The following is a 27,168-nucleotide window of genomic DNA, read 5'->3' as shown; positions in this document are numbered from 1 at the left end:
AATGCACAACATGTAGAACCTTGAAGCAGATGGGCTACATTAGCAGGAGACTACACCAAGTGCCACTCCTGTCAGCTAAGAACAGGCAACTGAGGCTATAATTTATACAGGCTCACCAAAACTGGACCGTAGAAGATTGGAAAATCGTTGCCTGGTCTGATGAGTCTCGATTTCTTCTGTGATATTCAGATGGTAGGGTCAAAATTAGACATCAACGACATGAAAGCATGGATCCATCCTGCCTTGCATCAACAGCTCAGGTTGGTGTGGGGAATATTTTCTTTGCGCACTTTGGGCCACTTAGTACTAATTGAGCATCGTTTAAATGCTGCAGGCTACCTGAGTATTGTTGCTGACCATGTCCATCCCTTTATGTGTCAGTGACTGCTTCTGATGGCTGCTTCTATCAGGGTAATGCGACATGTCACAAAGCTTAAATCATCTCAGACTGGTTTCTTGAACATGACAATGAGATCCAACAAAGCACCATTGGGATGTGGTAGAATGGGAGATTCACATCATGGATGTGCATCTGACAAATCCGCAGCACCTGCGTGATGCTATCATGTCAATATAGACTAAAATCCCTGAGAAATGTTTCCAGCACCTTGTTGAATCTATGGTACAAAGAATTACAAAAGCAAAAGGAGGTCCAATCCAGCAGTAGCAAGGTGTATCTCTTAAAGTGGCCAGTGAGCATATATTGTTGTTGATCCATTGATCTCAGCTTTAAGGCATTGCTCTGTCAAGGAAAAGCCCATAGTTCAAGATCCTTTAAGATAAAATCTTGTGTTTTAGACAAAATGTCATTGTTAAACGTCTCACAAGTGTTGCTTCCTCCATGACAAAGGTCTTCATCCAGCCAGAGTCCAAAATGACCACTGAAATGAAAGAGAAATCTGTAAAACAGTTATAAAATATTTGCAGTAGCTATTAAAAAGCTGATCCTCCTATAATACAGTATTCAATATTTTAAAATTAGTCTAAAACAACACATTTTGCACAATATAAATAATTTTAAAAAAATTAATAAATACAAAAATCTGGAGTGGTCTCCCCTAGACTTTCTCATATACTCAGATATGGGAATGGATATTTGAGGAGTAAATCTCAAGACAATGATTATATTTTCATATTATGTACATTAAAGAACCATCAACAACTAATCAATTTAAATTAATAATATTTTGAACAATTATTATAAAAGTAAAGTTGAATAAATTGGACTCTGCAGCTGCATAAATAAAAAAGTACCACTTCTGGAAATAGCTCAAAAATTGATAGAAATCTACGTTTTGTACGTAATATTTTTTGTGTTTACATCCACACACACACACACATACAGGCAAACAGACATAATTCCAAAAATTCATCAAAATGTCAAAATCTAATTTTTAGATGATTATAATACTTTCCCTACGAGGAAGTAAATTGGACTCAGGGAGGTCTAAAATGTTGAGAATAATCAAAATCTTGAGATTGAACTTTTGGACGATTACAATACTTTCCTATACTTCTTATATGAGAACATAAAAAGTTAAACTAATATAGGATACACGTGTCATATACAAACCCTATTAATAAATACTTTGTAAAACCAAGCAGAGTCTTCTTAGTTGCTCAGTATATACAGAGTTTAAGTTAGAGACAATAAACAGCAAATACCAAAGAATAAGTCTGGTATATTTCAAGTTAGTAATTTATTCACTGGGTATATATTAGTTTGCAATTGAAATTGCATTCTAAAGTGAAGCATATTTCATAAATTAAAAAAATAACTAGTCAGTTCTTGCTGTTTATAATGGAGATCCATGGGTACAAGGGTCCTGTTTTAAAGAAAAGCCTACAACCCTACCAATAAGTCAAGTTTTTTTGGCCATAAATGTTACTGAGTATTGATCCACATCTTGAGATTACATCCTTATTACAAAATAGTGTGCCCATGTTGTTTTAAGAAAAGTAAAAAGCAAAAAAGCAAACCATTGTTCTGAGATTCAGCCATTTTAAAAAAAGAGCAACAACTAATGCCCCAGTGGTGTCGATTCACCTTAGAAAGTCATCGCTAAGCACCATTATTGACCATATTGATATAAAAAATTTGAATTGTTGTCTCTGTTCTGTAGACAACTAGATAATAAAAAGGCACACTTAAAATTGCTTATATTGTTTCACTGTGTGTTATTTTTTAATTATACAAAGATACTGCCAGAAGAAGAGACGAGAGTCAGAAAAATAAGCAAAGAATTGTAACTGGGAAGTCGAAGCCAAGCCAAAATCGAAAACTCATACTCATAGTTCAACACTACATAGAAAAGAAGTCAATATGAAAAGCATTAACTAAATGAACACATTCTATTCTTTTGTTATTTTTCTGCAAACTTGGCCATTGAGACAACCTTTCAACCTTTCCGCAATTGCCCCCTCGAAATCATGACCCCTAAGGTCGTGCCCCTAGCAACCGAGAGTTACATCATAACGACAGGCTCTCAACATGGTGAAGGCCGAACAACAACAAAAAGTATAATGGAAAAATACTAATAAATGAGAAGCTCCTCAAAAGCATGATCTTCTTCATCTTTTCCTACTTCTATGTAGGGGTCAATGTTTTTGGATCAAACTTCTCCGAACAGCTTTGTCCTGAAGTTCCTCACCAGTCAAGCCATTTTCCATCATATCTTCTTCTATTTTATCCATCCAATTCCCTCGCTTTCTCTTTCCCTGTACTTCCATTCCCATCACTCTTTTTCCCACATATTAATTGTCTCTGCTTGTCACATATCCATACCACTTGAATCTACTTTCTTATATTTTTTTAGATATATCTCTCACTTTTGTTGTGTCTCTGATTGTCTGGTCTTACCATTGTCATAAAACTTTACCTTTGACCTTCACCTTAATTCTTCAATCACACAATACTCCTGATACCTTCTTAAAATTGTTCTATCCAGACAACACTCTGGGATATCTCTGCAACTAATTCTCTAATTTGGACTACCACTGGACCTAGATTTGAACATTTATCAGCTCTTTTCAATAGCTGTCCTTGCAGGCTAACTTATCAATCCTGAATATCATTAAACCTCATTTATTTTGTCTTCTTCCTATTTACGTTTAGTCCTCTGTCTTCCAAAGTCCTTCTCCATTCTTCCAAATTCCTCTCCACAACACAATGTCATCAGCAAAAAGCTTGCACCAAGGGGATTGGTTTTTCACCCCATGACTCAACACATCCATAACCAGATCAAACATGTAAGGAATTAAATAAGATCCCTAGTGCATACTTAATCTAACTGGGATCTTAACTCTTAACCCAACACTGCTTTTAATTCAAGTCCTCTCTCCCTCATACATATCCTGGACAACCCTCACACATTTTGTATTCAACCTTCATTTTAGTTTCAAAATCAGGATCGCTGAGTATGAAAAACCCTGAAAAGACCCATTAATGACCAAGATCCATTCAAGATAAGGCAAAAAATTGAAGAAACATGGAGATGATAACAGACAAAGTCAAATGGTCTCAGCAGCAGAAGTTACATCTGCATCTTTCTTTAAAAACTCTCCAAGTTTTCCAGACTATTCTCCACGCCTGCCTTCATTTTTAAAGCTGCTTTTCTCATTGAAGGTGTCAAACATGCATTTTCAGGGAAATTTTTACAGACTCTGCACAGGTTTGAAATAGGAAGGAAGAGAGACACAGTCACTTCTTTAAACCCAGAGTGAAAGGGGAAGGCCAGGTGGACCTATTGAAGTCGATTTTCCTGGGACTTTGTAAATTACTTTTCATGTCAGTGAATATAAGAGAAGTAATTGGACTGGAGGTTGATGTTTATTTAAAGATCAATGACTGAAAGAGATACTTCCTCATATTCATCGTCTTCTTCTGTGGGTTAGAATAACCCCAGGATGGACCAAACAATCCCTTTATCGATAACTCTTTCATCTAAAAGTACCAATGATTTAAATGGTGAATCATCACTGGACTCTCAACTCTATCTGATTGCCACTCTATTGTTATAAAGGGCATTAGGCAGCCTGTCATGACAATATTGAACACAAGGCAAGACTTGTTCCTAATTCAGCACATGACATAATCATACACATCCCCACTGCTCCTTATACAGAATCAGTTTACACAGACACCATATACCGTAATCCGTACATTTATATGACATAAGAGGAAGCCCGAATCTCTGGGAGACCACTTTCAAGCACAGAAATAATGCTCAAAAACTACGCATTAGGTGCACGTGCCAGGATTTGAACCCCGGTTACTGGACAAGTGAAGCAGCCGCAGTGGCCATTGTGTCACCTTGCTGCACACTTCTGTGATGCCAACAATTAAAATTTTCATGTTATGGCACAATAGTGAAGTAAAAAAAATGTAAAGCTGAAATTGGTTTGGGGGTTTATTCTATAGATTTAGACTTCAAAATACATTGTCTGAATGCACAGCCTCTTCAAATATTATTTTAAATTTCATCCTCTGGCTCTTGAGGCTTCAGTCAGAGTTCTCTTCAAATAAACTTTCTTAGGCTATGTAGGTCTATAGTTTGATGTCTAGATCCCCATGTCTTCAAAGCAGGTTTCACTCCATGACATTTCAGACAGTAACATCATTTCTCTTTCAGACCATTTTAATTCAGCTCTGCAGCTTGACAGGCATGCTGTACATTGTAGCAGCAACCAGACAATTTTAAAGGCAAAAAAAAAAAACTATAAAAGAAAAATGAAAGTTTACATCAAAAAGTAAAAGGCCTTTCATAATTAATAAATTGCAAAAGTCTTGCATACAGCATGCATAAACAGAAATAAGGATGAAAGCAGAGGAGATTTTCAGTTCCATATTAATATGGAAGAAGTGTGACATAATCTTTTGATTGAGTATTTTCAGTGGCGCGAGAGCTTAATTGTTAATGATATTTATAGCAGCTGCAAAAAGAATGTATACTTTTAGCCTGTTTCAAATTCTATTCTATTAGAAAATGGAATAGTTTATGATAATAAAAAATTACAAAAGCAATCTTCCAATCATTGTATATGATAAAATGCTAAGGTATTTCTATCTGTCATGTAATTACTTGCAAACTACTGGGTCTAGAACCTTGATACTGGTCTTAATAGATAGATAGATAGATAGATAGATAGATAGATAGATAGATAGATAGATAGATAGATAGATAGATAGATAGATAGATAGATAGATACTTTATTAATCCCAAGGGGAAATTCACAATTCCATTAATTTCCGTAATTGAAAGCTTATGACTCAATACATTCCTGAAATTTAAAAATGTAGGTACTGACCACCTCAACAATGTCATCAGTGGTCATGTGTTTATTAAAGCAAAGTGAGCGAACAACCAAGTGACATGGCAGAAGGAACAAGAACAGCAGTGCTCAGTGTCAAGCAAATTGCAGAGGCTGCTTATGTCATAAAGAATATCATAATAAGAAAGAAAATAAAAGAGCAACGACATCTGATGACCATCAGGCATATCACAGAAGGCAATTAAGTGGCACAGAATGAGACAGAATAAGCAGACATGATGCTTGACCACATTGAAAACACAGGCAACAAGCAATCCTGTGAGCAGCACACAAACACAATGGAACAGAGGCATGCAAGACAAAGTCCAAGATATGGAAAGCAAGAAAGCATCAGGGACAGAAATGCACAGTGACAATACAGAATGCAAGAAAAGGGACAGGAAACAAATGCATGCTGACAAACAAGAAGATTGTCAAATACTCAAAACTTCACACCAAGCATTGCTTTTATGTCCTTAGATCAAGGCTGGAAGATGGCCGTGTTTCATTATGTTTTTGCAATGGCGTACTGTTAGTGAATAGTTGCACTGTCTGCTCTGACCTGTCACAATGGGGGTGAAAGTCCTATTCCGCACTCTTCCAAATAAAATTTGTATATTTGGAACAGTCAAAACTGTAAGGGGGAGTTCAATTAAAACAATTTCCAACACAATGTGAAGAAGATATGAAAAGGCTGATAAAAAGAAAAAGAACTGGCAGTTATTTGTTTCCATTTTAGGAACTAAATAGATCAATGTTTGTTTGAAGAACACTACTTGGGAAAAGTAGACCATCAATGTGATCACAGCGAGGCTGCATTTTTAATGCTTAAAAACAAAAAAAAAAACATTTAATGCAAAAATGGAAAAGTTCTAGAGCTCTATATGAACCACTAGAACGAATAAAATGCATTATAACCAGAGCAAATGAGCAATTTGCTAATCGAGAACAAGGCTGCATGTTGAGGTCTTTAGTAAAATCATAATGGCTGACTGATACAATCTACTATATTCTTTAGCATGGAGTTCTAAAATGTGAATTTACAGTCCTTGAATTTTGAATGTATGCTCTTTCAGCGACAGTTTTACTGGCATGGCTGACCAGTAAGGATACTGAAAATATATGAGCACTTCCATGTGACAGCAGCAGCTTGTGGTTGCTCCTTATCCTAACGGAAAATGGCACCAAGCAGGCCTGGCATGAAACTTTCTGTGACGGGTGACTGGTGTGATTTATCAAGGATTTTGTTTCTGGCTCTAGTAAAGCTTTCTCTTTGTTTTTTATTAAATATCATTTTGCTACTGATCACACAGTATATTTGGTTTTCTTGAGTGTTGTGTTTTAAATATTTTTTAGTTGTTTTTTAATTATTTGTTACATATGTATTATGTTTACTTTTTGTGTTAATGTATTCATGTTTAGTTATGTGCCCTGTCCCCTTAAATATGAAAATTGTGGGGCCGGACCACCATGAAGATCACCTGGAGGACAACCCTCTGTCTGTTTAATTAAGTCAAGCCATCACAAACAGTATTGAGTTAGTGGAGTGAGTATTGTATTTGATTATTTTGGTTTTCTGATATTTTTGCTCAATAATTGTGAAGGCCTGGATTCATTTATTTTCGATTGCCTTTTTGAGCAACTGTTTTTGATTATGTTTCTTGACATTTTCTCATCGATTTGTTCTTTGTTAGTTGTAAGATTTTTTTTTTTTTTTTGCCATTATTTTTAAACGACATTCTTATAGTTTCCCGCTCCCTGATGTGCATTTTTACTTCATTTTTCAACCTGTGTGGGCCTTGAAGGCTGCCTATTGAATTTGGGTCTCCTGTTTTGGAGTTCAAAACTGAGAAATACTTGTCTGGTATGAGATATTCTGAGACCTGTGCACATCTTTGCTACATTTTATGGAAATTTTCAGAACAGGGATTATACCGTTTCACACTTTGGTCAAACTGCCTGCAACAAGTTGCAGAAGCACCTGCCTATTTCAGAGGATGCAGTGGTCAAGAACAAAGCTGACACTTTTTTAATAGGCTTCTGTTACTGGACTGCACAAAGCTCACTCTCTTCTTAAGAGGTTGAGCCCTGCATATGACCAGCGTAATGGCCACATTTGCTTCGTTCCTTACACCAGTGGTGCGACGATAATCACTCGTTCCTGTCAACCTAAAGTGGTCTGAATAAATACTACCCCTAGGCACATGCACGATTAAATGTATACGTAGCACTTTAGTTCAGATGTTCAGTTCTTTTCACTTGATCTCATGCTGTGGATGTGCTTTCCCTCTCCCTCAGCTGTCAACAGATGGCCAGAGCACACACATGCCTGATGTTACAGAATTTATCCAATACAGGGTGGTTCAGATCTAATTATGCAGATCCAGATCGTCTAGATGACTTTGATTTATGAGGGGACGATTCCAGTTTGGCTCAAAGATGACTCTTCATGTCGTCAGTTCGCTCACTTCTCGAGGGTCGGGGATTTTTCGGGTAATTTTGTATTAAATAAACTTAATAAGTTATAGCGTAATGAAAATTGCATAATTAGATCTGGACCACCCTAATGTTCAGAAAAATAGGGCAGTACTTTTGTTTTGTTTTTTTTTTTGAGTGTTCAGAATAAGCTTTAGTACTACTGTTGTAATCCTTATCAGCTTTTTTTCTTATTAACGCATGCATTTTTACTTCAGTACAATAACTATTGTGTTTGTTTGTGCTTGTTTGAAAAGTAATCTGAGTACATAACACATAACTTTTAACACATTACTCCCCATACTGGTCATAATGTATATTTAATTTAATTTGGTTTAATTCAATGAGATTTTAAGCAATCTAATAATATATTTAACATGAAATGCACTTCTGACTTCTTGGGAGCAACAATCTACTGTACTGAATAGTAAAGCCACTCTGAAATTTTGAAAAAAATTGCAAATAAAACTAATTTTCTCATTGAGTGATGCATTCATTCATTTTTCCAACCCAATTATTCCAGTAGCAGCACTGGACAGAGGGTAGTAACCAACCTTGGATGAAGAACTAGTCCATCAAGGAGGACATTCATATATATGCACTCACTCAGACTGTACCAGTTTAGATTCACTAGGTACACTTACTTACATATTTTTGAGAACTGTGAAGAAAAATCAAAGTGCTGAGAGAAAATCTGCAAGAATAATGGCAGAATGTGCAAATGGTGTCTGAATTTTAAACCATGACCTTGGTTTAAAGGTAGCAATGCTAGCTTCTGCACCACCATGCCAACATTAAATGATACATGTATTTCAAAATTGCATTAATTACGATAAAACAGAGGGACCATCTTTGGTTGGATGACATTTTTTATACTCAGTCATTTGTTAGCCATTGTATGTTGTGGCAGGTGGCTGGGTGTGGTCACCAATCAGCCACCTACTTAAGGAGCTGCCGCCCTGCAATCAAGGCTGGAGTCGGGTGAGGAGGAAGACAAGGTCGTGGCAGAGGAGGTGAGGAGAGGCCCGAGTGTGTTGTGTTTCAAGACAGTGGCTATTGAGAGCCTAGACTTTGGGGGGTTTGGTGGCGGTGCACTTGACTTTGTTATATATTTGTAAATAAACGTGTGGTGATGGCTAAACCGGTGTCTGCCTGTGTGTGTCCAGGCTGTTATACTTCACAATGTCCACATTAAGGTGTTACACTGAATACTGTGAGCTGCCCCATGAACTCTTTTCTATTTTCTCCAATTGCTGCTTTATGCCACTTTATACTCAAAAAGGCTTCATATACAAAATATAAGAGATACCTTCCACCACCAAACACAAGCGATTCTAGATTCCCCTTGATGAAGTATGAATTATTACTTGTCCACTTAAATACCTGCAAGAAGAAGCATAAGCATTACTAAGAAAAAGTAGACAGATATTGCAGCTTTTCTTTTAAAGAACATTTTAGAATACACTTTAAAAACAAATGGCAAACACATTTATGCACCCAAAACAAATTTTAAATGTTAACATCACAATCTTTTTTGTTTCATTTTATTGATATTATTAGAAGAAAATGTTTTTATTCTAAGATTTGATTAATTAGATCTTGCCATATTTTAAAAATGTTTTGAACAGATCCTTTCAGTGAGATTTTTTTTTCAATTTTAAATAATACAAAACATCAGTTACCCACTGACTTATAACAGATGGGCTGGGATTCTTCCAATTGAAGTGTATGTGCTAATAGTGTGGTATAAGCAATTACAATCAATTTGTCTTTCTCTATTTTAAGAGTTTTAATTTTGGATGTTTTCCAAACATTAAATACTGTGTAGGTTTGATAGGGTAGAAAAAGGTGATTATCATGTATAGGTGCAATAAAGTGCTTTCTGTATTGGTTCCATATTCCGAGTCTGTGATGGACAATTAGATTGTCAGTATATTGACAATAATTTGTATTTACTGGGGCACAAAGCAGGGAAAATAAAGTACAGCAAGATTGTATTTCTATTGCAGACCTGGCTTGTGTATATTCATCAATTTGTATCAATGTCCAGGATTTTATAGCTGGTATATTTGCCATCCAGTAATAAAATTGAAAGTTAGGTGGTGCCATGCCACCTTCTGCTTCAGGTCGTTGTAGAGTTTCCTTTTTGGATGCGTGATTGTTTCGAATTCCAAATAAATGAGGTTGTGATTGAATCTAGTTTCTTAAAGAATGATTTGTTAATGTGTATGGGTATGCTCTGAAATAGTAATAGAGGCATGGGAAGGATGTTCATCTTGGCAGTATTGTAATAAATGGTCTGTGGCATAGGGCAGAATTTAAAATAAATAAATAACAATGACACTTGCATCTTCCGGTGGGGTGTGGTAGTGTGTCAGGAGCAGCTTCATTGCAGGATGTGGCAGCAGATGCTCTTGCACTTTGTGCATGTGTGCAGGATTGCATGTAACCCAAATTAGTACTGGAGCTGTGATTGCTGCAGCTGCACCTCATCCCGCTTTAAAAAGGGAAGTGTGAATGTTAGAGGGAAAAAAGAAGAAGAGAGAAGAGAAAGAAGTTAGGCAAGAGAGTATGGAGTAGGCAGGAAACAGGAAAGAGCTGTTGCAGGACTGAGGAGGCAGACATCCAGAAGGAGAAGAGCCCCAGGAGGACAGCGTGCAACTGACACCTAGGGATGTGGTGATGGTTCACTTCTGCCGAACACTTTAAGGAAGTGGGAGCGACCAGGAGGAGTGTGGCACCGCATAAGTCCAGGGAGGCAGCTGGAGTCAGTGACAGAGGCTGGGACGGTACACCTTTCCTTGGTCCATGGGAGGGAAGCCTAGCCTAGGTCCAGATTGGGATCCCTACTGTGTGACCATGGAAGCAGCAGGGACCCGGACCTGTACACAAAAGCACAAGAAACCTTTTCACCATCACCTTGCCTGATGCATTTGTCCTTATCTGCTCAGCTTATCCCGGTCATGACTATCGATGGTGTCGGGTTCAAGAGGCTGCCAAAATGGAAAAGAGAGCGTGGAGATGACCCGCACTGTCACAAGTAATGATTCTCCCTGCTAATATGAGATGGAGAGCAGACCTTCTATTTACATCTTGTTTATTTTTTTCCATGCAGATAGCAAAAATTTTGTTGAAAACGAAAATAAGTATATTTACTTGTGATGTTTACCTCTAGGTATTTGAACTGATCTGCTAAAATAAATGGGAAGGTGTCCAGTAACATCAAATTCTCAGACTGTCGGTTGGGGCAGATCCTATCAGGGCAGTTACTTTTATTTGCTGTTTATATGAACACTTACTATCCCCTTCAGATTCTTCATTATTATTATTTTTGACAAACACATTTTTTGGATATAACTAGACAAGATAATGATAACTGGAAACATAGTAAATAGGTCTAACAACGTAACATACTTAATTCTTTTGTTAAACCCTGAGCTACAACCTGCATTTAGCTGACATCATTTCAATAATGGAAAAAAGCACATTGAATCATTGTGGGAAAATAAAAATGCTTACTTGAATCACTAAATCATTATAAATATGGAAGCACATTGCATTCACCAAAGAAAAAATATTGGAAAGTGTTTCCTTGTAATTATAACTTAGTATCTTATAATTATGAAATAAGATCCTGAAATTATGAAATAAGATCTTGTAATTACAAGATAAGATATGCATTATCTCGTAATTACGAGATCTTATCTTATAGTAATGGGATATTAAGTTATAATTACGAGATTGTATCTTGTAAATATAAGTTACTAAGTCATAATTGTGAAATTGTTATATTATAATTACATGATCCTTATCTCATAATTATGAGATACTAAGTCATAATTATGTGAAAACATCACTCAGTTCTTTTTCTTTCTGTTAATGCAATGAATGTACTTCTGTAGTCAGAGGCATAGCGACATGGACATGCAATTGCCGGAAGTCCCAATGGGTGTCCATTTACACATGTACTAATTGCAATAACAACTCCACTTAAAGCATAGCATCAACACACTACAATGACACAATCAGAAACCCCCAGTCTCTGTTGACAAAGTGTCTGTGATGATTGTTACTTTTTTAGTAACATTAAATGTAACCAGAGTTGTTTCTATAAATCAGAAAGAGGATTTACATATCTGAAAGCAAAAATTGGATTGACTCTGTTTAGACAATTCAGCCATTTCTGATTCGGCTTCAGTTAGTCTCTCCAGGTCCCACTGTAGTCAGCAAGCTGCTAAATTCAGCACCACTATTGTGAATGCATAACAGTGAGACAAGGTCTAAGAAGTCAAAATTTATTTAAAACTGATGAAATCTTACCTGTGATCTACCATTCAGTGCTGCAGGCTTGCAGCCCGAGCTCTGATGATAATGCAGCATAATGTTTGAAGGTCTTTGGGCCTAGAAGTGGCTGCATTTGCTGCAGCCAAAGTGCACACACATAGATTTTAAAAATTACAATACTACTTTTAGGAGCCATTTTTCATTTCTACTCTTTTTATTTTTCAAATTTTACAATGTGCTGTTTCTATTTTTATTACCTTGCAGTTATTTACATTTTCTTTACTTTTAAATTTATTTAGATTTTCAATATGTATTTTTATTCTATTTATTTTTCTATTTTCTATAAAAATGTATTTATTGTTGTGTTTTATATACCATAATCATTTTTTTACTGAATTTTATATTAAATTCTACCTGTTCATCTTATTAATATACACTTTATGAAAAAATAATGGTAATACATTTTATCATGTTTGGACTCGGGAAGGGTGAGTTGGAGGGCCCCAAACTGTTGTTTGCCTAGGGTCCCCAGAGTCCCTAGAATCACATCAGAATCACATCTGACTTAGTATAATACTATGTCAGTATACTGTATGTATTTGGTTTTTTTTTTTACCGTGTCCTGTTCGGCTGTGAAGCAATCAGAATTGATGTCTGAATGCTGGTGAGTAGCCTTACAGTTTTTCTCTCAGGTGGAGCATTACAGCTTCTGCTAATGTCACGCCTGATACCAAAACTTTATTAGAAATATTTTCAGATGTTTTTAAGATTCGAACCAGACACGGAGACAAAAGTGAAAGAAAAAGAAGAGAGAAAAGGAAGAGATGGAAGTAAAGGGGGAAGGGGGGGTTTTCGTATAGAATAAACAATAAATGAACCAGAATCCACTTCTCGACCTGCACAAGGAGGGGTGTGTGGGGCCGGGGGTTTGGGCTGGGGAAACCACAAGACAAAAACATTGCTGCTTCAGCTACATGAAGATATATAAAAGTAAAATGTTTGCTGACAATCACACAGTAATAATTACTAAGGCATTTAGGGCCAACCACAGCCTTAGGTCATGTGCTGAAGAAGTCCAAGTCATACTTATGAAAGCACCATGTGAGCACCTGTGTGCATACGCACGCTTGTATGTGTAAGGTTTCTCTATAGCAGCATCCAATAGTGAGTGTGAAGGGCCACAGACCTGCCCCCAAAAACGTGCGGAAGACGGAGGGAGTTCCAAGCCCAGAGATCCAGAGGTCACCCCAGAGCGCGGAGACCTCAGGGAGACCGTCACCAGAGAAACCCCAACCCTCCCTCGAGAGGCGCAGAGGATCACCCCGGGGGGCCACAACCAGCAGCCGGCAGAGTCCCGGGAGATATCAACGGCAAACCCCCAGGCCCGCCCGCAGCCTCTCACCCCCGAGTCGGCCGGGCCCGGAACCCAGCTGTACTGTATGTATTTGTTAATAAGGGCTTATGAAAGGGGAAAAACAACTGACTTCATGTTTTGAACACAGCACTTCTGTTAAATATACAGTATAATACGTACATGAATGTGAAGTTTATTGCATTCCACATTTTCATTGAACACAACATGTCAGCAACATACTAAAATAAATATTGTGGTTAATGTATGTTTTATTTTAACATTTGTCACTATACATATCACCAATATACCTGAAGCAATATTCACATGTAGAACTGTTTTAATATATACCTTATTTCATTCAGCATACGCTGTTTTTTTACTTTCATGTAGTTTTTTTTTAACATGATGGCATTGTGGTTAATCCAATAAATTTGTAAAAATGGTGTCAAAATTTGTTACAGTCACAAATATCACATATTAGTGAAAGTGTTTAATTTAGTAATACATTTACAAAAAAAATGTAAAATAAAAGATGGGAATAGATTACCTTAAGATTGGGTGAAAAGCAGAAGAGGAAGGTTTCCCCTGATCCGTAGAAACCCCTGCTGATTCTCAGTGGATCTGAACAAAATACTCCAAACACCTGTACATTTCATAAAAGGTGAGTACTAATAAGATTCAGCATAAGAGGACAAGTTTATGATCTCCGTTTTACTGTATGGTTCAATATATTAACTTCTAATTCCAAGTTGAAGTTATATTTATTTTACAGCAAACAATTGTAATAGTAACTCAAAAAAAAATAGAAATTTAAAACTGTTGGATCTGTCAAGTTCATTAATAATGTAATATTTGTTCTCTATAAATTTAACCAAGTGATGGATCTGAACTAGGTTTTCCATCTCACTAACTGGGATTACAGAGCAGCAAATTAAAAAATAATTCTTGAATGCATCTGTATTATTGAAAACATTAAAAGTCAGCTAAATGAAACTTGAAAAGTGAATTCTAAGGCAATGGCCTCAATGAAGCAGTTAATTACAGTAAGAGACATTCACAGGGTATGATAAAACATTGTCAGCTCAGCTGATACAGAACATACTAGGAAAGGAAATTAGCAATAAGACAGTAGTTACCACCAGATCTTTGGCAGCTTTAAACTTTATATAAAACCATCTTGGGTACCTTCATATCATGACCTTCCATTCCCTTTTTTCTTTTTGAAAGGTTAATGATCAGAAGGTCAAAAAATGAAAGTACAACATGTTATTAGTTAAAAATATCAAAGCAGCACCCTGGAGGATAACTACCTGATTATAAGAATCACACATTACTGCTAACATAGAGCAATCAAGAAGGTGTGAAGTCCTATAGAGGTTTCTGAGGCTGAATCCATGGTGTCTGGTACAATAGACTAGAGTCCACGAACTTGCAGTTAGTCTCGGTGGAAGATTTGCAAAGATCTACAGTAGGCCAAGAATATGCATATTAGATAATGTTGCTAGCTGGTTGGCTAGATAGACAGATACATAGAAACTAAAGGCACTATAAGAGAGACAGACAGATAAGGAGATGATTTAGTATACTAAATTGAACTTTATCTTGAAATTAGATAAATCACAGGAATTACCATCAGACTAAAAATCACAAATTTGTAAAGGAAATGAAGCACCGAAACTGTTACCTGATTAATCTGATCTACAGAAAGGATCTTGCTTTCTTCTGTTAGTATTGGTTCATTAAAATCATTTGTATTGTCTTTGACGAACTGGGTTGTTGTGACTGTGTTAAGGTTCTCGCCATCTGTGCAACAAATAGAACTCTTCCTTCTCTCAGTTGTCACTTCTTGATTATCCTTGTCATTTGAACAGACATCAGAAACATTTTCATCATTAAGTTTGCTGGCCTGGCAAGCAAACAAAAAAAGATCATTTTAGCACTGACTCTTGCTTTGTCTACAACTTGATTGGAGTCCACCTGTGGCAAAATGAATTGAATGGACAGAGTTTAAAAAGGCACAAGCCTGTGCATGTCAAGCCATGGTACCCAGAAAGCTCTTTGTGGGCCTCCACAATAAAACTGTGCTGAGGCATAGATCAGGGCAAGGGTATAAAACTATTTCTAAAGCTTTGAGTGCTCCTAGGAGCACAATGGCCTCAATAATTTTAAAGTGGAAGAAGCTTGGAACCACCGCGATTCTTTCTAGAGCTGGTCATCTAGCCAAACTGATTAACCAAGAAAAAACACAATGGTCAATCCAACAGAGTTTCAGAAGTCCTCTGCTAAGATGAGAGAACCTAGCACAAGGACAGCCAACTCAGAGGCCACTCTAAAGGTAAATGATTGCCTTCTTGGTGTTTTCTAAATGGCATTTAAAGGACTCTGAGAACATGAGAAAAAAGATTCTCTGATCTGATGAGACAACTATGGAGTATTTTGAGCAGAATTCCAAGCACTATGGCGAAGACAAGGCACTACTCATCACCTGCCTAATACCATCCAAATGGTGATGCATGGTGATGGCAACATCATTTTAAGGGGGTTCCTCTCAGCAACAAGAACAAGGAGGCTTATCAGAACTGAAGGAAGGAAGGATAAATGCAGCCAAATACATAGAGGTCCTTGAAGAAAACTTGCTTCAGAGTGCATGCGACTTCAGACTGGGGTGACGGTTCACCTTTCAGAAATATACAGCCAAAACAAAAATGGAGGGGCTTCAGGACAAGTCAATAACCATCTTGGAGAAACCCAGCCAAAGCACAAATATAAACCGCATGAAACATTTGTGGATAGACCAGAAGATGGCAGCTATGTAAACTTCCCATCTAATCTAATGGCGCTTGACTGGATCTGCCAAGAAGAGTGGGATAAACTGTCCAAATCCAGGTCCACAACAATTACAGAGACTAAACCTGTGAAGATTCAAAGCTGATAAAGGACTTCTAAAAAGTACTAAATTAAGGGTCTGAATACTTATATAAATGAAAGGTTTCAGTTTTTGAATTTTAATACATTGCAAACCTTTCTGAAAATCTGTGTTTATTTTGTCATAATAGGTTATTGAGTGTAGATAGATAGAAAAAATGGCAAATTTATATATTTAAAATTAAATCTGTAACACAATAAAATGTGCAGAAAGTGAAGTGGTCTGAATATTTTCTGAATCCACTATAAGTAAGTGTTTCTGGATCATGCTAATCGGCCACCAGAAGTGCTCCCGTGTGCAGCCTAAAAGGAGCTCACTGCCACTGCTCCAAAAGTCAGAGTTGGGAGGGAGAGTAGGACACTTGCTGGGAGCGGTGCAGGCAGAAGAGGAAGACATGGGGGAGAAGAAAAGGCAAAAGCAAAGTGCTTGGTGCTTTTATTGTGCTTATTGTGCTTTGGACTGTGCAGTATGTTGGGCAGGTAGAAAACGGGGGAAAACTGTTTCCGATAATTAAAATAAAAAATGTGTGGGGTTGAACTTGTGTCCTGCATCTGTCTGTGTTGGGTTTGAGGATCTGAGCACCCCCTATAGGTCACAATATATGTACATGAGTGGAAATAAACCACAAGTTGATATTAGTTATTACATGAAAAAAGGGTCTTTATCCTCAGCTGAAAATAGATGTATAGCCTAAACTGGTTTCTTGCCATATATCTTACTAGGAAGGCAGGTGAGTCTGAATTTACAGTGATTTCTCTTCACTAATATATTACCAAGGGATGGCTGCCAAGATGGCATAGCAATTAATAAAAAAAAATGATGCAAACTGGGAGAATGTTAGTTATACAAGAAGTTTTTGCTAACACCTGTTGTATTGCTATATATTTTAAAATATTTCAGATTTGTGTATTTGTGTAGTATTTAAATTATTTTCCTTTTTTGAAGCCAAAGGAAGAATAAAAAAATCAGCCAGCTCTGAGGCAAAATTGGAACAAAATTTGTATGGACCTCTGTCCCATTAAATTATTTATCTTTTTTGAAGCCAAAGGAAGAATGAAAAATCAGCCAGCTCTGAGGCAAAATTGGAACAAAATTTTTATGGACCTCTGTCCCATTACCTCTGTTCGTTTTAAGAATCCATTTATCTAATTTTGAAGTTTTGGGAATTCAGATTTTATCCTGGCAGCATTTAGTGTAGAGCAGCAAACAACAGTGGCTATGATGCCAGCCCATAACAAACCTTGCCGAAACTCACACTCGCTTCTTTCAAACCAACTTCAGTCACTTATTAACCTAATAAGCACACCCATAAGATGTTGGAGAAAAACTCTGCCCAGCTGCATTTTCTATAATTTACTAGACAGACTCGAAATGTTTAAGTCTAACTAAATTTCATTTTATATTATTTTCTGTCTGCAGGATAGTGATGCAACAGTCAGTGCTGCTGCCAGGTTGATACAGAATATCAGGTTCCAATCCTGCATATTTCTACTGTATTGTTTGAGTGAACTTTGTGCACTCTCCTCATGTAAGTACATATTAGTTTTTCCTTGCTACTCCAGTTTTCCTTCTAGTTACCACAGCAGTGCTTGTTAAGTTAACTTGTGATTCTGAACTGGTCCTGTGTGAGTGAGAGTGTGGGTGTGTGCATGAGTGGATCCTATGAATAACTGGCCCCATGCCCAAGCACAGTTCCTGTCTTGTGCCTGATGCTGCTAGGATTGACTCTAGCCCTGTAAGCCTAAACTGGATTTAGCTGTTTTGAGAATGTTACATGCTATGCTATAGTTTACTTTCCTGTGCTATATGTCACATATTTACTTGTAAATGGGTATACTTGTAATTATGTTTGATAACGTAATTAGAAAATGAAATATTTCACAATTTTGGATTGTAAAACTTCACATGTGCCTTTTCATTAAACTAATGATGTATCAGTTTTTCAAATAATGAAATTTATGTAGCAAAGTTTACAGAACAAAACAGTCAGACCTTTGGCTTTGAAATACTAAAGTCTAACAACCCTGCATTTTGTATTTAAACATTTTGGAGCACTGAACTTTAAAAAAGATTACTTACAGATTTTATTTTTATACATATTCACAAGTTAGATTTTTAATTTGCTTCACAAGCAGAAGCACTCTGGTGATTATGAAATATTTGAAATCGCTGAGAGGTAAATGACTTGGCAACATTCACTGTTTACATACACACATGGACAGGTGTGTGATTTCTGTTTGCTAAACAAAGAATAAAGACACTGTTTTTCTTCCTTGAAAAAGATCAGAAGGCACAGCCCTTCAAAAATTGTGAAAAGAAGAATCACATTTCATATACAATCTGACTACAGGTATAGAGACTGTGAAATGACAGTAATTATATCAAAGTAACACACCATGAAAAGCTCTATATATATATATATATATATATATATATATATATATATATATATATATATATATATATATATGTATAGGGTGGTCCAGATCTAATTATGCAATTTTCATTAAGCTATAACTTATTAAGTGTATTACATAGAAAATCACCTGAAAAATCCCAGACCATCGAGAAGTGTGCGAACTGACGACATGAAGAATTGTCTTTTTGCCAAACTGGGATCGTCCCCGCATAAATCAAAGCCATCCAGACGATCTGGATCTGCATAATTTGATCTGGACCACCCTATATATATATATATATATATATATGTTGTGTGTGTGTCTGTGTGTGTCTGTGTAGATGGCAGCCCCCCTGGGTTGCAACAGTGCCCCGGATTCCCACAGTGCATCATGGGAATTGAAGTTCTTTGGTCATCTCTTTTGGGTTCCATGGGTGCTGACAGGGGGTGCTATGGGGACTAACAAGCCCTACTAAGTACAGCTCCGCATTACCCGTAACTGCTCTTGGGCCAAACCTTTGGGACAATGGAAGTATTTCCAGGGATCACTTAAAAGGAGCTGCCTGCCTCAGCTCCAAGAGCCAAAGTGAGAGGGAGGAGGATGAAGCTTGCGTGAATTTGCGGAGGAGGCAGTGACTGAGAGAGAGACAGAAAGACGAAGACAAAGAATTGTTGTTTGCTGCTTGTGTCTCTTATGTCATGTTTGCGGTGTGGGAAACACTTTCTACAAGAGTTTCCCACAATAAAACTCTTTCATTCATTTTATACTTGTGTGCAAGCCTTTGGTGTTTGGGAAGCTGGAGCGCCCCCTAGTGTCCACTATCTCTCTCTCTCTCCCTGTCTCCTGTGTTGCCTTAGCAGTATATCTGGGATCACTGTCATGTTGTAGGATGAAGCACCCTCCAATGAGTTTGAAATTATTTAATGGAATGTGAGCAAATAAAGGTGTTACTTTACACCTTGGAATTCATTGTGCCACTGCCATCAGCAGTTTTATCATCTATGAAGATAAGTGTGCCAGTAATTGTGGCAGCCCACACCACTATGTTTAACAGATGAGGTGGTCTGCTTTGTGTCTTGAGAAGTTCCTTCTCATCTTGACACTTTGCTCTTGCCATCATTCTGAAGCAGGTTCTTCTTTATCATGTCTGTCCACAAGACATTTCTCAGAATTCTGAAGGCTATTGTAAGTATTTTTTCACAAACTGTAATCTAGCCATCAAGTTTTTGTGGCTGACTAATAGTTTGCATTTTGCAGTCTGGCCTCTGTATTTCAGTTTATAACATCTTCTGCGGAAAGCAGTCTTTAAAACATTCATATCTGCCTCCTGAAGACTGTTTCTGATCTGTCGGACAGGCATTTGGGACTTTTTCTTTACCATAGTGAAGATTATTCTGTCATCAGCAGTGGAGGTCCTCCTTGGCCTACAAGTCCCTTTACAACTATTGAGCTTACCAGTGTGTTCTTTTTTCTTAATGATATTCCACACAGTTGATTTATGTCATCCTAAGGTTTTACTGATGTATCTAATGGTTTACCTTGTTTTTCAGCCTCATAATGGCTTCTTTGACTTTCTTTGGCACACCTCTTTTGCTCATGTTGAACAATGACAACTACAGACTCAAAAGGTAGGAGCAAGCCGAGGTATCTTGTGTCTGCAATGATGAAGCAATGAAGCACAGGTGAGAAATCACAAACACCTGTGACACCAATTGTCCCAGAAATTATGGTACCCTGAAATGACAATACAGAAAAGTGTTTTCATTTCTTCACAGTGTAACGATGTGGAATGCATGCAAATAACCTTAAATTAAAGTCTGCAGTGTGTACTTTAATCAAGTCTGAATTGTTTGATTTGTAAATTAAAACTATGGAGCAGAGGGGTAAATCAAGGAAAAATGTGTCTTTGTCTCCTCTCTCTCTCAAAGAGCAAACCATTGTGGAGGGCAGGAGCTGAGCTGTAAGGCACCTTAGTGGCAAGTACTGTGCAATAGCAATAGTCATGTTGCTAATAACAACAGGCCACTAGGAATAAAGGGCACCTGAGACACCAATACAAATCAGACCAGTCGGTGGTGGTGGGGTGGGGAGATGGGGGAATGGGGTGGGAGAGGTACCCAAGGACCCAACACATCATACACATACACATTATACAAGTTTTGAGTGTAAGCCTGCTTTTTAAAGTCAGTTTGGGGAACAGGACTTCACACATACCTGGGCACACGGGAGAGCTCCAGAAGGACAGCTTTAGTAGTTAACGAGACCATTCCTAATGTTTGGACTTCCCCCTTAAGTACTACCTGGTCAGGGTTAAAAAGCCCGTTCTGCCCATGGCTCAGGGGTACTTGGAGCCCAGATAATAAGGACTGGTAATAGCATGACTAGTGGGAAGAAGAGAGGGGGTGAGGAGTAAATAGAAAAGGTATATGGAATAAGCAGGAGAAGAATAATCCTGGTGGGTAAGTGTGAAAGGCATCCCATATGGCGATGGAGTATTCCCCCAGGTCTGCAGGCTGATTGTTTTCACTTGTGTCTTCACTACCCTGCACCAATCTGTTTATTCTTCATTTTATTATGTCATCCTTAGATCAGCTCAAAAATGCTTCCTACAGACAACAATAGTCTAGCATGTTTATAAATGGATACAACTAAGATAATATTGCAGAGGAAAAACAATTATGCAACTGTAAAAACTATAACTATTGCAATAAACATTTACTGTCACACTAAGCATTAGCTTACTAATTGTTTTCCAGTATACAAAGCATATACAAAGTAACAGCTATTTCACATTATTTGATAGACCAGCTGATGTTCAAAAAAACAAGATATAAAACTTTGACGAGAGCAGACAATTGAGTTGGACATACTGTAGCTTCTGATATGTTCACTGAATCAAAATCTGTTTGACTTTAGAAGTACTGGATTATTGAAAACGTCAGCAAAATGTAACTTTAACTAGCTTGCATCAGTGCTACCAAGTTATTTTTAAGGCAAAGCAATCACTGTCTTTCAACTTACTTACTTTAACATGTCTGTTAGTTTTCCTTGTCATTTCAGGATCCTCATATTCAACACCTTTACAATAACCGTTACAGCTCATACCTTACAGTGCTGGAATAAACCTAGTCAGTCTTCTGTGGGCCAAACCTGCACAAAGCATTCCTAGTTGTGGTGTCATAAATATGCTGTGCAGTTAGAACATAACAAACTTAATACTGAAAGCAATGCAATCCCAAATTCTTCTAGCTTTTTTAATCACATTTTTCCATACTAACTTATTGCAGTCAGTGATTTGTCCTCAAACAATCCCCAGTCCATTTCATCTGCTGTAAATTCCAGCTTTAAACTCCCCATTCTGTAATTATACTAATAGTGCTCCCTTCGTATATGTAAAACATCACAGTTTCATAATACATTTATTCTCAAATCCAATTAAATTCATTTCAGGGTCACGGGAGGCACAAGGCAGCAACCTACCCTGGGTTCCTTTCTATCTCCAAACTGTACATCTATTGATACCATTTTCTCCTTCCACACATCAGAATTCTGCTCAGTTCCACTTGTGGTCATTTAGCTGACTCTAAAATGTCTACAGTATTAATTCATTTTATTTAGGACATATTCCAGGGATGCATGTAAGGATACTCAAATCACACATTGGCATATAGATATCAAGAAATATTTTTTGGCATACAATTATTTAACTAATTCAAATGCTGAACTTACGGAAAAAAAATATATGCTTGAGTAATTTTAAAAGCAGCTGATCCTGACTGTGACCTAAGGGAAAATTACACCTTCTTTATTTATGTGCACATAGTGTTGCAATAACTCTAGTGCTGCCAAAGGATCTGTAACTATTTTCTTTTTTATAACTAGAAAAGAAAAGGCTAGATCTATATTTGTCACTTTCATGTCTGATCCAAAGAAATGTAAGTTGCAACAATTGTATGGCTTCTTTCCCAACAGAACTGACTTACTTCTGAAAAATAAAGTGGGAAACTAAACACATCTAAAAAAAAAACATGCAAAGGTCCCAAAATATGCCAGATGAATTGTTTGCCTGTGGTTAATTGCTAGGCCGAGTCTCATTTTCTCTTTACATGGTATTTTTACCAATAAAATAGTGCACAATAATATGAATTTTATTTATTTGCTAATGACAGCACTCTATTTTACTTAAGAAAACTGTACTACTTCTCTTCAATTATGTCACAGATTAACTGCTTTCCTGAGATTAACAACTGGATAAGTGAGAATCAGTACTTCTGTGACTAGCAAGACAATACTGGAAACTCTCTGTTCCAATGACTTTTGAGATTTTTCTTAACTAAATCTATTTGAATTGTTAGCTGTCGTCTTTGACATTATTTTAACTACACCAGCTTTCTCTACCTTGGGAATTTCCAAAACTAGTATGGATTATAGTATGCAGAATATTGAAAAGTTATTTCAGTAATTGACTACTATAATGTTCCATTAACAATAATAATAATACATTAATTGAATGACTATTCAAATTGTTTATTTAATAAACATGACATCATAACTCATTACTAGGACTACAATCACAGCCACATACAGTAACTTTCAGTTCAGTTTATAGTATAATAATCTGCTATTGACATATTCCTTTTTTGCATATCTTAATATCCTTAATGTGTACACATTGGTGCAAACATTGTGATCACAACATGAAGGTCTTCTTAAAATTCCAAGATCAAGTCCAAGTCTTTAGCTACATAAATTTATTGGGTTGTTACTATCAAGTGTACAAAGTACTGTGTAATTCTTACAAGATTAATCATTAGATTAGAATTAGCAGAGAAGCAGATATTGTTTTGCAGTGAGTGTAATCTTTTTCCAAATATGTGAAAAACTGGTTTTAATACAAAGTTGCAAAAACGCAGCGAATAAGCAGATTGAATTTTCAGAAGTCGATAAACAATTTTTCAGGTAAGGGAGGCAACATTTTTAAGGTAAAGCTGTTATAGTGACAAATCACAGCGCTGGAGCATGGCAACATCTTATATACAAACGTCTACGTGTGGAAGTGTGTGCGTCTGTCCAGCCTGGAAGTGAGAGGCGGAGTCGGAGTAAGGGCTCCGCCTCAGAGGAAACACAAAACTCACTTGGCTGCTAACAACACAAGCGAGGCTACAGCACGTCAGCAAAATGAAACCTCAGAAGAAAGACAAAGTCAGTCAGCCGCTAACATCGGCAAAAATGTATCCCTTTTATTTTTCCTCCCACCGCTAACACAAAAGCGAGGCAAGCACGTCAGTCAAATGAATCCTCCTAGGAGAGAGACGCCCAGAGTTGTTTCTTTCAATTACCTGATATCTCTACATTTCAATTTTTTGTTCTGATGATTTCAATAGTTTCTAGGACCCTGGGCTTTTTCCAGCACAGTGTTAAACAGCTAGTATTGTATAAAACTCCAAATTTTGGACTGACGTACCTGACAATGTTAAAAATGCCCATCTATCTATGAATTTAAATCAAGGCTATCAAGGCTTAAAATCCATTGCGTCATACCTTGGTCCTGTCAAAACTGACTGTAAAATTGTTAGTGTTAATTTTGAACTGATGTAGTCCATCCATCCATCCATTTTCTAACCCGCTGAATCCGAATACAGGGTCACGGGGGTCTGCTGGAGCCAATCCCAGCCAACACAGGGCACAAGGCAGGAACCAATCCTGGGCAGGATGCCAACCCACCGCAGAACTGATGTAGTAATCTTTGTTATTGTCTTTTACAAAAGCCTTGCATTTTTCTCTTTGTATTTTGTGAAGAAGCTTAGCATCATTTCCATTTTCATTTATGCGCAGTGGAATGTACACTAAGGTTATGGACCAGTTATGACCAGTTACTGGCTCAATACTGAATTTTTCTCATATTGCAGAAAAACTATGGATGGTACTTACACAGTTAGCACTTTTGTCAAACAGCAGCAGGTTCAAATCACAAGTTCTTATTGTTTATGTGAGTATGCAGCTTCCCTCAGTGTCTTTGTGTATGTTTTCTCTGGCTATTAAAAGTTTTTTCTCAGATCACAAGGACGAGAAGTTTTTTTTTTTTTTTCTTTCATTGCCATCTCTAGAAAGTCCTGTTGTGTGACTGAATTTGCCTTGAAATGAACTGGCAGCCAAAGCCAAAAACCAGCTCTGCTCAGTGCCAGTGTAAATTTATTTAAACGTGGGCTTGTATTTATTTTCATTACAAATCTGTTCAAGTGAACTCCACATCATAATTACAATGGATATGGTAAAGATTATTGCATAACGTATTAATTAATTAATTTTACCTAGGAAAAAAATTCCATCCAACCGTTAACAAGCCCTGTTGATATGGGTCATTAAAGTTTTCTCTGCACCGCAACTCACAGCATAAAACACTCATTTCTTGTGTTCAGTAGTTCAAAAGTGATAGATAGATAGATAGATAGATAGATAGATAGATAGATAGATAGATAGATAGATAGATAGATAGATAGATAGATAGATAGATAGATAGATAGATAGAAATGCGCGTCTCTTCGAAAGCCCTTACCACCTGACTGTAGCGCACTTTCCTCCTGTGCCACGGGAACTTGGCGTGCATGGCTGCTGCGCCCTGCGCTGTCTCTCCTCTTTTAAGTTGCTCTCGCGCAGAGCGCTCCTCCCATCGGGTTGACACCGCGCTGGTTCTCTTTGGACAAGTGTGTTTATGGTACTTGTGAACAGTGTTTGACCAAACCGGAGATAAAATGTGCATGATGGCCGGAGTAGGAAAAACAGAAAGACCTACAAATGTCAAAAAATAACGTCGAAATCCCGCTAAAGTACCGGCAATAAGAAGTAATTGAAGCAGGAAAAAATTCCCGAATTCTATTAGGCTAAATTTGGGTACTTATTCACCAGCCAGCTACTTATTCTGATTTCTTTTATTTAGCCAGAAGATGTCGCTAAAAACCTAGTCTTCAATGTTTAGTTTTTAGTTACTTGTGCATCAACTGCCATTACCTTACCTATTCTTTTGTATACAGTCTCACAGTACTGACGCTGGAATAGGAAAATACATGTGTTCCACATCAAATATACTGTATTAAAAGAAATTTAACTGTGGACTGTTTTACTTTTGGCACTCTGAACGTGGCACGTGTAAACATTTGGCCAAATGACATATGACATTTTACTATATTGCAAGAGAATCATCTATTATTTTGGACACTGTCTCACAATACTGATACTGTAATATAAAAATACATGTGCTCCACTATAAATATGCTGAATCATAAGAATTTTAATTGTGGATTTTTTTTTTAATATTTCGTCCCTTGAAAATGATACCCTGTTAGCATTTGGCAAGATATAGCAAGGGTCTTTTCTATTGTGTTGTACACCATCTCATAATTATGGCACATGAATGTGAAAGTACCTGTATTACATTACAAAGATGCTGAATTACATGGAATTTTACTGTAGAATTTCTTGTTTGCGGTGCCTAGATCATGTCACTTGTAAACATTTGACCAAATAGCACTCCACTTTCTGCTGTCTTGCAGGGGAATTATTTATTGTGCTGTACGCCATCTCACAATAAAGAAATGGGATAAAGAAAATACATTTGTTATACTATAAATATGCTAAAAAACAGGAAACTTTACTGTGGGATCTTTCATTTCAGGCAACATGAACATGGCATGTGTGAACGTATAACTAACCAACGTACCACTCCCTGCCCTATTTCAAGGGACTTTTCTTTTTTTTTGTTCTTTATTTTGCCTTATACAATTTCTCGTATTAGGAATTTGTTAGTTTTCGCATACCCCTTAAGGTCAGAGCACAGGGTCAGCCATTGTACAGCGTCCCTGGAGCAATTGAAGGTTAAGGGCCCAGCAGAGTAGGATCTCTTTTGGCAGTGACGGGGATTCGAACGGGCAAGCTTCAGGGTACCAGCACAGATCCTTAGCCTGTACACCATTTCACAATACAGTACTGACACTGGAATATGAGAATGCCTGTCTTGCAGTACAAACATGCTGAAATACATGACATTTTACTGTGGAATTTCTTCTTTAAGCCCCTTAAACATGGCACTTGTAAACATCTGACCAAATGATGCATCACATTCTGCTATATTGCAATTAAATTTTAATGAACATTTTCTCCTATAGCACTTTTTCACACAAAGTATGTAGGTGAAAATGTTTTACAAGATGGTCCAGGAAAATTAAAAGAGAATTAATATGTGAAATACCAAATACAACAACGACAATGAAAAACAAACAAATGTACAATTACACAATCAGATTTACAAGTAAGAGTACAAGGTGAGTTTATAAGATGAGTAGAACCCCTAATTCAGAATTGATTTGTAAGTCTTTGATGATTATAATGAGAAATCAAATTCAAAATCTAAAAACCTGCTGGTG

At 37.1% G+C, this 27,168-nt stretch overlaps 1 protein-coding gene across 3 annotated transcripts; it reads right to left on the bottom strand.

Moving 5' to 3' along the window:
• Nucleotides 1-205: 205 nt before the first annotated feature.
• Nucleotides 206-25,362, bottom strand: LOC120514763 (TLD domain-containing protein 2-like). Of its 3 annotated transcripts, none has more exons than XM_039735299.1 (6): nucleotides 25,305-25,362; nucleotides 15,108-15,329; nucleotides 14,734-14,886; nucleotides 13,971-14,066; nucleotides 9,095-9,168; nucleotides 206-881 (listed from the first exon to the last, which is right to left on the bottom strand). In XM_039735299.1, exons 1-6 carry the CDS (start codon nucleotides 25,353-25,355, stop codon nucleotides 746-748), a joined length of 732 nt encoding a protein of 243 aa, XP_039591233.1. In that variant the 5' UTR covers nucleotides 25,356-25,362; the 3' UTR covers nucleotides 206-745. The 3 variants fall into 3 exon arrangements, with proteins under 3 accessions (XP_039591233.1, XP_039591234.1, XP_039591235.1); XM_039735300.1 differs by lacking the exon at nucleotides 25,305-25,362 and adding an exon at nucleotides 20,287-20,321; XM_039735301.1 differs by lacking the exon at nucleotides 14,734-14,886.
• Nucleotides 25,363-27,168: the final 1,806 nt, after the last annotated feature.

This window comes from Polypterus senegalus, chromosome 14 (assembly GCF_016835505.1).
Source record: "Polypterus senegalus isolate Bchr_013 chromosome 14, ASM1683550v1, whole genome shotgun sequence".
Classification (NCBI taxonomy): Eukaryota; Metazoa; Chordata; class Cladistia; order Polypteriformes; family Polypteridae; genus Polypterus; species Polypterus senegalus.
Note: the sequence above shows the minus strand (reverse complement) of the source record. Positions and strands in the feature narration are given on the sequence as shown.

Bases quoted from the DNA above. Each gene is read 5' to 3' on its own strand.
- LOC120514763 (XM_039735299.1), bottom strand. From the start codon at position 25,355: ATGCACGCCAAGTTCCCGTGGCACAGGAGGAAAGTGCGCTACAGTCAG. The intron at 9,169-13,970 runs GTAATCTATTCC...TTCTTCTTGCAG, and splicing joins GCTTTTCACCCAATCTTAAG to GTATTTAAGTGGACAAGTAA. The intron at 882-9,094 runs GTATCTCTTATA...CTTTCATTTCAG, and splicing joins CTTGTGTTTGGTGGTGGAAG to TGGTCATTTTGGACTCTGGC.